We start from the raw sequence: 12,611 nt of genomic DNA on the forward strand, positions 1-12,611 counted from the left end.
CATGGCATTTTCTCATATGTTAGCAATGCAGTGTGAAACATACATGCTTTCTTATCTCTATGGATATTAGGTTACTTCTTCAGTACCTTGACGAAAATCAGCTCACTTGATTGATTTGATGAAAAAGGGAAAAGAAAATGAAATAGTTCTAATGTTTAAATCACATGAAACAGTTCTGTTGGACGAAAATTTATCCACTTCACATATGATGCTCCCATCAATATTTTTTGCTATGATTTGTAACAAGCTAATCAAGTTAGGTTAAGTAAAAGCGAATGATTTTGCCAGACCTATAATATCAACACATCAATTGAAATTTGAAATCCTGTGGTCTCTCTCTCTCTCTCTCTCTCTCTCTTAACATAAGACTACACATGCATTTGCACGTGCTTGTTTGCTAGCATATATATATATATATATATATACACTTTCTGAGACCATTTTTCATTGGTCTAGCTTTAAGAAGGTTCATCATGAATGTAAACATCACAAGGTTTATCGATTGGAGAAATAATTCACTGATCAAAAAAATGGATCACATAAAAAATACCCGACTAAACTCAATTTAGTTTTATCTCAATTAAAATGAGGTCAATCACATGGATCATTTTTCTTCATTCAATTGTATTCAAATCCATAAATGAATTCCATAAAGAATAAGCCATAATAATCGTAATATAAGAATCTTTATGTCATAAAGTTCAATTTGTGTTCTCAATAAAGCTTTAGTACAAGTAGTGTTTGGGTTGGAGCAAACAAATTGACCTGAACCAACTCTAACACAAGGAGAATTTGAAGGTGATGAGGGGGGTCTTAAGCCCACCATGGGTTTTCACCCGTCCTGAAATCTGTTTCAACCCATGGAACAAATAATACCTTTCCTTCATCAATGTCTGCATGAGCCAAGGCCAAGGACTGTCCAAAAAAAAAAAATTACAAAAATTGGTTATTATAAAGGAAAGAGAAAGAAGAGAAAGTTAGTGTTATACTTGACACACTAGCATCAGTAGGACCTATAATAGAACACAAAGAGTACTTTGTTAGCTTACCAGAGGTGCAGGCCCTCTAACAACCTTGCCTTGGTAGTTGTATTGGGAGCCATGGCAGGGACAAATAAACTTGCCCTCTGCAGCATTCCATGGCACAACACACCCAAGGTGTGTGCAGACTGCATTAATACCATAGGTCGCCAAAGACTTGTCATTCTCCACAATAAGGTAAGTAGGATCTCCCTGCAGGACATTAACACGTTCAAATAGATTACTCATTGCATCAAAATCCCACATTGAAGATCTCTGTTGTCCTTATTTGTAATCAACCACCGGCAAATACAAGGAAAAGATCCAAGATCTTGTGCAAATAAGATAGAAAAATAAATATAAAATCACCAGTTCACCACCACAATGATGCAACAGAAAATCAAACACAAGGAATTATTATGTGGTTCACCACTATGGGCTACATCCATGGGGAGGGCAGCAAGAATCCACTATTTTGAAGCAAAATAGTACAATATTTTGGTTGTTACAATGTTCTCTCAAGACACCAGTGAAAAACCAAACTTCCCTACAACCACAAATCCGATTGCAAACCTTCCGCCAAGAGAACAGATGGAAATGACCCACCAACACTAAGGGTCCGTTTGATTTTGTTTCTCCTGTTTCTGTGTCTAGAAATAACAAAAACGATTTTTTCTGTTTCTGAACTAAGAAACGATTTTTGGAATTGTAAAAAAAACGTTTAATTTTTCTGTTTCCCGAAACATTTTCAACAGTGTAGTCGAGTTCAAGACATGAGTGAAGGCATGACATTGTACGAATGCAACTTACGAGTGAAGGTATGACGTTAGAGTTGCATGTATGCTTTATGGGTATGAGCTTCAGAAGGATGAAGGCAATCCGAAACTGTGAACTTCGCACAACCAGGTTGGAATCGCCGCATTTGAATAGCAAGAAATTTCAACAATGGGTTGGTAGTAGATCTAGTGAAATATCGGATTTTTCACAATTTTTGTCGCTCCCACTTGTTTCTAGAAACAGAAAAACAAGTCTAACTTGTTTCTCCATTCCTGTTTCCGAACACAGAAATAGGCATAAATTTCTATTTCTGTTTCTAAAAAACAAGTGAAACGAAACAGAAAGATCAAACGGTTTTTGGGGTGTTTTTCCGTTTCTGAGCACAGAAAAATAGAAAAACCGTTTCTGAAAACAAAATCAAACCGGCAGTAAACTTGAACAGCAAGAGCACCAATGGAGAAGAGAAGAGAGGAAGAAGAACACTTTGTTTTGCTTTCCCACAAGACCCACAAAACCCCAAGTCCAAATTATCTGCAGGAGTGGTGAGGTGCAATGACCATCCAATGGCTGGGAGGGCCTGAGCATGCTCCAACTGTTGGATGTTCACTGCACCTCATCTTCTCACCTCAGACGATTCTGAAGCCAAAACTCCCCTTCACCTTCCTATCATTCAACTCTTCACCTCCCTATTTTTTTCTCTTTCTAAGACAAGAGATGGGGCCCCAAAAAAATAAAATAATAAAGACCGATAATATGCATCACTGGGTCAACAAAAATTAATTTGTTGAAAGATTATCACTGAGCTTCCAGGTGGTTTAAAGAGTCATGAACTTAATGTGTTAATGTAATTGGAGGGAATTCAGATGATTGGTAATTTGGTACAAGTAATGGAAATAGACTTCCATAACCACATCTTTAATCAAGTTTAACAAATTTAATTAAGAACAAAAAAACTATTGTTACCTTTAGCCCTTGTGTAAGGGTCCTGTCCCCTGGACCATGGGTCTTGACCCACTCATCTGCGATGACATCATTGCCTAAGGCATCCTTTGCTATGGTACCACCACCAGCACCTCCGGACCTATAGAGTCATTTTAAATTTGGGAAGAACAGTTCAGATAGAATCAGAATAATAGAGCTTCTCAAAGTCACAATCAGAATTACAAAGAAAATTAAGAGTCTAATATAAAGGTATTCACTTTCATTTCAATTCATTTCATTCTATAACAATAGCAATAAAATCTAAAGAAGCTTAATTTGAAAAAGAAATAGTACAATACAGAAGCATATAAGATGAGAAAAGAATAGGAAATCAAAGAGTACCAGTAAGGGAAGAAACTAACCCAGGAGGAACAAAGAAATTAGCATAAGGAACCACCATGAAGCCGGTTGGGAGTGAGATGGAACCCAAGAGAAGCCAATTCAAGAGCTTCCTCTTTTCCATGTCAGGCACACTATCAGCTGGAATGCTTGTAGCTTGGCACGTTATTCTCATCCCCTTCTCCTTCACCACAAATTGGGTCTTCGTGGGTTTCGAAATAAAAGCTTGGCAAGGAGAGAATATCCCATTTTTGCTAGAACAGAGCTGAGATAGAGAGAGAAACAAACAAAACCCAGAAGCAAAATCAGTAATTAGCTCCGTTTCAGTTCAGATTTTGGAAATGTATACACAGAAGAAAGCCCTGATTGAGAAGAGAAGTTTGATTCACCTGTGAATGGGTTGCAGCAGATAGATTGGAAGCAGCCATAACAGAGAATTGTTGAGAAGAACAGAGATTCGCAGGTTAAGAGACGTGTGGTATTGAAGGATTTATCGACTGGAAGCAAAGGGCTTTGGTGACGGCGAGTTGATAAGATGAGTGTTGGATAGACAATCGAAGACCACTCAGAGCCACTTGTTTGAGATTATATTCATGAAATGAAACCTTCTTATATAGAGATTTTTTTTTTTCCGAGAAAGAGAAGTACAAAAGAAGCTGGGAACTAAACTGTATTTACAAGCTTATACCATTACATTCACTTACTATTCGTAGAATTACGGTGTAATATCTTAGTTGGAAAAATAATTTTGGACCGAATTTTCCTTGAGACTGGGCTGGGCTAGGGCATGGCAGGATCCTTTGACCATAAGGCCTCATATGCACAAAGGAAAGTATCGGGAGGGTTTCTTTTGAAGAATATACTAAAATCTTGTAAGATTTTATGGGTTAGGACGATGTGGTGAATCTTTTCGTGATAGAGAAAATCTTTATCCATTAAATTTTTTTTTTCTTCTGTCTTATTTAGAAATTGGTGGAACTTGTAACCCTGAAAGAAATAACATTTTTGTCTTTGTGTGGATTGTAACATTTTCGTGACATTTAGCTATTGGAAGCCTATGAATGAGTTGGATTCTAATGGTTGAAATCTAGATTTGGACTCATAATCCAGGAATCAAATTCAGGACAATTCTAGAAAGAGTAAGTTCCTCTTCACCCATAGGTTCAATTGGACCCATAATCTAGAATTCAAATTCCGGTTAATTCTAGAAGTTTCTCCTTGCCCATGATAAAGAGAATTCAGGGTTATCTTTCTTCGTCCAGATTGAGTTTTCCATCACCCACAATGAAGAGAGAATGTCTTCACTTGTGGGTCCTGCCACTCGAATGGAACTCTTGAAAACAGTGGGTGAGTGGTTTAGACATTTGTATACATGGGGAGGTCATTGTGGTATCTCAATGATGGATTCCCCTCACATACTTTAAAGGAAAACTTTCATCATCTCTTATTGTACGAAATCCGTCTTGCCCTTAGAGTCTAATCCAATTGAAATAAAGATATAGAAGTTTGGTTCATCATAGAGCTATAGAGGTTTATCTTTTTGAACTGTCTATAAATGTATTTAGAACTAGACACCTTCTTTTAATTGCCCATTATATAATTCCTTAAAATTCTTTTAACTTAGGAAAATAAGAGGGTTTTTAAATTAATTTATTATTATATCATCATAAAAAATAGTCATTGTCTTGCACATTTTTCGAGTACACATGTGAAATTGCAGTATTTATTCTCTTCAGGAAAAAAAAATGTGTTATATTAAGATGAATGTTACAAATTCTTTGATACTTGGGTGTCAGCAAAAAATTCTTTTTCTAAAATATGACTATGAAATGGATAAACCCATTTATGATTGATCCTGCATATATTTAAATGTTTGTTGGAACTAAACTGTATTTACAAGCATATACCATTGCATTCACTTACTATTCGTAGAATTATGGTGTAATATCTTTGCTGAAAAAATAATTTTGGACCAAGTTTTCCTTAAGACTGACCTGGGCAAGGGCAAGGCAGGATCCTTTGACCATAAGGCTTCAAATGCACATAGGAAGGTATCGGAAGGGTTTTTTTGGAGAACATACTAAAATCTTATAGGATTTTATGGGCTAGGACGATGTGGTGAACCTTTTCATGGTAGAGAAAATCTTTATCCAATAATTTTTTTTTTCTTCTGCCTTATTTGGAAATTGGTGGAACTTGTGACCCCGAAAGAAGTAACTTTTTTGTCCTTGTGTGGAATGTAACATTTTCGTGACATTTAGCCATTGGAAGCCAATGAATGAGTTGGATTCTAATGGTTGAAATCTAGATTTGGACTCAGAATCTATGATTCAAATTCAGGACAATTCTAGAACGAGTAAGTTCCTCTTCACCCATAGGTTCAATTGGACCCATAATCTAGAATTCAAATTCAGGTTAATTCTAGAAGTTTCTCCTTGCCCATGATAAAGAGAATTCAAAGTCATCTTTCTTCGTTCAGATTGAGTTTTCCATCACCCACAATGAAGAGAGAATGTCTTCACTTGTGGGTCCTGCCACTCAAATGGAACTCTTGAAAACAGTGGGCGAGTGGTTTAGATATTTGTGTACATGGGGAGGTCATTGTGGTATCTCAATGATGGATTCCCCTCACCTACTTTAAAGGAAAACTTTCATCTTCTCTTATTGTACGAAATCCGTCTTGCCCTTAGAGCCTAATCCAACTGAAATAAAGATATAGAAGTTTGGTTCATCATAGAGCTCTAGAGGTTTATCTTTTCAAACTATCTATAAGTGTATTTAGAACTAGACACCTTCTTTTAATTACCCATTATATAAGTCCTTAAAATTCTTTTAACTTAGGAATATAGGAGGGTTTTTAAATTAATTTATTATTATATAATCATAAAAAATAATCATTGTCTTGCACATTTTTCGAGTATACATGTGAAATTGCAGTATTTATTCTCTTCAGGAAAAAAAAATGTGTTATATTAAGATGAATGTTACAAATTCTTTGATACTCGGGTGTCATCAAAAACTTCTTTTTCTAAAATATGATTATGAAATGGATAAACCCATTTATGATTGATCCTGCATTAAACATTTAAATGGCCTATGAAATAAAGATGTCCAAAAATGGTATTATGACAAAATAACATCACAAAACCCGGGGGATGAAATGACCATATTTTCTTCAAATCAAACAATAGTGATCCATGCCTCCATGTTTTGGTGATGAAATAGTTTGGATGATGATATTGGGATTACTAACATTGTGTTTTATTGTAATCTCATACTATTATGAAGACATCAAACAAGAACATCTAAAATGGTGCATTCAAGCTTTAAAGGAGCGAAAGAGAACATCGATGGTTTTCTCACATTTGAATCGGAGAGACTTCAAAATCAAGATCGATAAGAACTTGTACTTGGAAAGACACTATCCATGTGCATAGGTTTATGCATTTAATTATAACCTATTTATTGTCTTTCAGGTAATGTTGGATATTTGACATTTGATGTATGTCCATCAAACCCAATTTAATTTAATAAAATTAATAAATTATATTCTATAATTATATGCTTGTTATAACCATCTTATGTATAACAACCCTTATGTTACTATTTATCCTTTTTTTTTTCATATGGAAAAGGAAAACATTAGATTAAGGACAAATTATAATGCATCAATTTTTTATTGGATATGTATTAGTTAAAGAGATTTTTAATGGACCTATGAGCCAAACAAACCATAAGGAGTACCATTTCGTTGTTAGGTTTGAGAAAAAATGGTAAGTAATATTATGCTAAAAGGACACGAGGTGGTATTGCTATCAAAAAATAATTGTTCCATTTCCTTTGAGTTATTCGATATTTCTCTAGTGCTCCACCTATCCAGCAGCCTGCTTTAGTCCAAGAAGAAGGTCTCTCAAACTGGTCTTAATAGTTTTTCGTGTCACCAAAATATTAGCAGACTATAAGACACATCTCCAATTATGAATAATACAAAATGCCCAATCTAAGGTATTATTGATTTTATCAAATATACTTGCATGGAAAAAAATAGAAAAATTTAGAATCTAGTGTCAAGGGATAGTGGAACCATAATGGGTAGATATCACTTGTTGTTGTGCAGGGTGGCACAACTGAGTTGTCCGTTGGTTAACCGGTGATAGAGTTGAGAAAGGGGTTTGGTTTGGCCTTTTTAAAAGTAATGTTGTTTTTATATGACCAAATAAAATAACATATAATAATAAAGGTAATGAAGAAAGTGAAAATATTATTATCAGGTATTGTGCTTGAGTTAAATAAATTCTTAATCATATTATTAAAAGAATTGGCACAAAAATTCTCAGTTCTCAAACCCAATGGGCTTGCTGCCTAGATTCTCTTGATGAAATCGCAGGATAGGAAGGTGTGCCACATAGATTCAGGGTGTTTATAACAAAAAGCTCAAATTGGATCAACATCCATCCATTTGTCCAGGATGTCTTTAGTAGGAATTCCTCCAAGCGCTAATTCCCATAATAAAATCCTAAATTTGGGATGTAATTGAAATTTTTAAAAATATCTCCATCAATGTGAGCAAGGAGACAATCAAGTACACATGTTTGAGAGTCACAAGATTAGTAAGCAAACCATAATAAATGACATTAGTAGCCAATTTAGTGGTAAAGATTCTCTTTTTATAGAGATGACACCACTAACTATCTCCATTAGAGTTAATAGGGATTTGTATGATTTTATTTATAGAAGAGAGAGGGAAAACAAAAGATAACAAATAGTCATTCCAAGTATTCCCAATGATGAAATCACTAACAAGACTTCAAGAATATGAAGGGTAAGGTGGGGTGGAGATATGAAGGAAATTGGGGTTATTTGGAATCCAAGGATTGAACAAAAAACAAGTATTATTCTCATTTCCTATTTTTCTAACAATCATACTTTTAAGAGTTTGGAGAATACTTACAATTGTATTCCATATTATTGATCTTTTTTATTTTTATTTTTTTTTTATTTTTATTTTTTATTTTAGGATCTGGAATGAAAAACAGACCTGTTTGAAAAGTATTTGTCAAGACTTGTAGCCATAAAGAATTCTACTCAGCAATTAACCGCCATCCCAATTTTAAAAATAGAACTTTATTTTTGGTGTAAGGCTTGTACCCACAAAGAATTCTCCTCAACAATTAACTATCATCCCAGTTTTAAAAGTAGAGTTTTATTTTGTGTTTTAGATTTCCTTAGGCCAAGACCACCTTCCGATTTGGGGGAGCAGACCATGTGTCAACCAATTAGATGGGTTTTCTTTGTTTGGCCATGGTCTCCATTCCAAAAACGAAGGTAAATAAAATCAAGTTTAGTGCAGATGACCTTAGGAAATGCAAAATAAGACATAAGATAAGCAGCTATAGAAGAGAGGCTAGATTGAATTAGCATTATTCTATTTTATGGATCACAACTATAAACAGATTTGGGTAGTTAGTTTTAAGATTGCCACATTGTATATTTCCCTAATAGGGAATGGCATGAAAAAATAAATGTGGGGCATTTGTGTGTGTTGAACTTGATTTGTTGAGAATCCTTACTACTTCTAGCTGTGTTTCACAACAGGAATCTCTATTAATTATTTTCTTCTGTTAAGTAAAATGCACTTACTATTGCATTTGTGCATCTCTAGTGTGCCAATGGTTAATTTCTACCGATAGGATTGATCATATATCTGTCTACTCAACGTGCAAGGTATGAATGTGAATGAAAGTAACACTCAATATGTTTTCCACTGCTCTATTAGGGAAACCATTTAAGTGAATGAATGGCTGAAATTTGGGACTTGGTATTTGTTTTGCAAAGTGTGTGCCAAAAAAAAAATTAATATTATTATATTAAATAAATATATTTTGAAAAGTGTTTTCAAACCTTTTTTATCCAATCACAAGTCATGAAGTCAACTGTAAATGTGCAACGGATTATGGTTTATTAGGATCTCTGAATTTCATATTTACAATATTCATTGTGGATGTTGGTAGTGTGGAAGAGAGAAGGTAATGAAAATTTTCTACCATGAGGGTGTTTTCAGGTTATGTCTTTGTAAGATTATTCTTTTCTATAATTAAAGATAATTGAAATTTTTTCCCTTAAAATCAAAACACTTAGGATGATCAGAATCATTAGCTTGTAATCTCTAATATAATCTTTATTTAAAAGCTAAAAAACCTTAATTGCATAATGAGAAAAATAAAAGTTGAAGAGAATAGAGAGTCTCATCGTCTTTAAGCTCGACTTTCTGCTATTGGAGAAGAAGAAGTTGATGGAGATCGTCACCGAGTTTTAGATTCCTTTCAAGGAACTCACATCAGTGAGTTTTAGGCAATCTACACTCCCATGTTATTAATTTCATGATTGTGTTCGTCAAGATCCTTTCTTGAAATTTTTTTTTTCTGGCACGTTAATAGCAAATCAGTTCCATTGCTGCTATTAATTGGCATCAAAGTATGATTCATCACGAACACAATGTATTGATAAAGGTGTACTTGCTAAGGTTTCTTGCATAGTGGCCATGATGATCACTATTTAGGGTTTGTCTTATCTCTTATTCTTCATGTTTGGAGTTTTTTATGAAAAATATTGTAGCCTATTCATAGGTTGCGGTTTTCAACATAAAAAGGAACACCCAACCGCAGTTGTGTGTATGCATGATCTAGCTAGAGGCCATGGTGGTCGCGCGTTATATATAAAAAAAAGTTAAAAAAAAAAACGTAGTAGGAAAGGAAAAAAAAAGGGGGTGGGTTCTCAGTTTCATTAGGCCTTAATGGCCTAATGCTGCCATGGCCGAGAGCTTGTGCTAGACCAACCACATAATCAAGGAAAGAAGAAAAAGGGTGCTTGCGAGCAATAGGGTATGGTGGCTACTGCTATTGGTCATGTACCTTAAGTGCCCAGCTACAAGGTTGGGTGCTCTTGAATAGAAATCACATTGTCTCTTGGGGTAGCGTACAATTTTTTGGTTACCCATTCAAGTGGCTATTGATGGCTCTCTACAATCCCCTCCTCCTCCGATCAATTGTTGGCCAAAATTTGTTTGCAATGGATATTTATTTATCGTATGAATTTTAGGAACCCGCGGGATTAGTCAGGCCAAAGACCTAGATACTCGTTGGTTAGCAAAATAATAATAATAATAAGTATAAATTTTAGGAGACTAGAGGGATAAAAAAATAAATAAATAAATCATTCTGAGTGAGAACAGGGGATGACGTCAATGTTGTTGTAGTTGGCACTTTTATCTTTGTTTTAGTGATATCAGATATTTAAGACTTGATTTCAGTTTCAAGACTTATTAATGACTTGATCATTACTTTATTAGAGTCAATGGCAAATTAGTTGTCTTTGGATGTAGAATAAATAGTTTATATTTTCTTAAATGTGACTTGAATGTATTCTATAATTCCAATATGATCGCTAATGTAACAAAGCGAAAACGATCACTCGAGAACTATACATATATTTGGAATCTTAAGTTAGGCCACATTTTTGTGGTTAAGATGAACAGACTTGTAAGATATAGCTATCTTAAAAGTCTTGAGGTTCATTATTCGAATTTTCAATCCTATCTACAAGACAAAATGGCCAAAAACTTTTCCCTAAGAAGTAGAGCCAATGGTACATTGGATCTTATACACTCGTATGTTTGTGGACTCATGAATATCTATGCCCATCATGGATATCAGTACTTTGTCACCTTTACCAATTACTAGTTATGTTATAAATATATTACCTAATGTATGGAATGTCGGAAACCTTTGAAAAGTTCAAAGACTTACAAGCTGAGGTTGAGAAACAATTACGAAAACCTATCAAATTCCTTTGATCAAATGAAGGCTGTGCGTATTTTAGTTAACTAATTTGTTGATTACTTATGGGAAGGTTGTCTTATCCAAATTGAATACACTTGAAATGTCGCAACGCAAAATGATGTTTCAAAGAGAAGGAATAAAACTCTATTAGAGATGGTTTGTTATACGCTCACTTTCTCTCAACTATCTCTATCTTTTTGGGGTTATACTTTAGAAACAACTATATATTCTAAATGGGGTTCCCAGTAAGTTTGACACCTTATAAATTGTTGAATAAGTATAAGTTCAATCTACAACATTTTACAGTTTGGGGTTATATTACACATATTAAACCGAAACTGAAAGGCAAACTAGAGTCCCAAATAGATGCCATTTCCTGGGATACCCCAAGGCCACTATAGGATATTACTTTTACAAACTTAGAGAACATAATGTATTTATTATCAAACACGTGAAAATCCCCAAGGATGATCAAATCATTCCTAGGTCTGAGCCTAAGGTTATATAAGAGTTGGGTAACCTTGACACTCAGGAAATACCTGTATCACCAACCACTAATATTCCACCACCTATGAAACCGTATAGAGCCTCAACTTAGTGGGAGGAAGCTTAGAGCTCTTGACTATTTGACCTTCTTTAGTAGAGAAAAAAACAAAGTAAATGAGTTCTACATTGTCAATTAATATTCTTCGGATTCAGATCCCAATTATTACTAGGAGGCTATAGGAGGTTATAGGAGGTGTAAGCTAATAGATGTGTTGATTTTGTGAAGGCTGAAATGGATTCCACCTGAGGGTGCTAGACCTGTTGGGTCCAAATGGATTTACAAGAGGAAGGAGTGCATTGATGGGTGTACGTGGAATGTTTCAAAGCCATACTAGATGCAAAAGGGTACACTTAGTATGAGGGTGTTGATTATGATGAGACATTTTCTTTAGTTGCGATGATAAATTCCATTCTAATTTTATTATTCCTAGCAACACACTTTAACTATAAGATCTCACAAATGGATGTCCAAATAACTTTCTTAAATGTGCAACTTGATGAGGATATCTACATATATCAGCTAAAACGATTCTCTTCTCTAGGAGAAGAACATTGTTAGATCGTAGCTCTTTAAGAATAATCAAGATGAAGAAATCTCACAAAAAGATTAAAATTGAGGTTTAGTTTACATAAATTTTGTAACCTTGATGTTGATTTCCAAAAGATGAAATAAGCCCAAGTAATAGTCAACTAAAGACCTAAATGAACAAAATCAAGGAACTACAAGGTTTGACTTAGAAAATTTTATGACTTAATATTCACATATTTTGGAAATATTAAATCATTACCATGTTTTCTAGATGGAAAACCATGCTTAAAAGAGATTACTGGCCCCAGAAGGTCCCTATAGAGTTATGTCCTTTACTTCCATCTTAACAAAGATTGTTGGTTCTTGAGTCATGCTCCATGGACTTCCGTGAGTAATATGTAGACTTCTATCCGTGAGCAGTTATTTCTTCATGGTAGGTGCTACTTGAATTACATTAAATGGATTCTCTGGAATCTTAATTGATGTTGAGGAGTTCTATGAATTAGTTTTCATAGAAAATACATACTTTTGAATATTGATTGAAGACCCGAAAGATTTAATGCTTCCAAACTGTTTTCAACT

General features: G+C 34.5%; 1 protein-coding gene across 1 annotated transcript; it reads right to left on the reverse strand.

The window, feature by feature from the left end:
• Positions 1 to 667: 667 nt before the first annotated feature.
• Positions 668 to 3,702, reverse strand: LOC122059215 (cytochrome b6-f complex iron-sulfur subunit, chloroplastic). Its single transcript, XM_042621901.1, has 5 exons — positions 3,506 to 3,702; positions 3,140 to 3,381; positions 2,760 to 2,877; positions 1,050 to 1,232; positions 668 to 915 (listed from the first exon to the last, which is right to left on the reverse strand). Exons 1-5 carry the CDS (start codon positions 3,542 to 3,544, stop codon positions 814 to 816), a joined length of 684 nt encoding a protein of 227 aa, XP_042477835.1. The 5' UTR covers positions 3,545 to 3,702; the 3' UTR covers positions 668 to 813.
• Positions 3,703 to 12,611: the final 8,909 nt, after the last annotated feature.

This window comes from Macadamia integrifolia, chromosome 13 (assembly GCF_013358625.1).
Source record: "Macadamia integrifolia cultivar HAES 741 chromosome 13, SCU_Mint_v3, whole genome shotgun sequence".
NCBI lineage: Eukaryota > Viridiplantae > Streptophyta > Magnoliopsida > Proteales > Proteaceae > Macadamia > Macadamia integrifolia.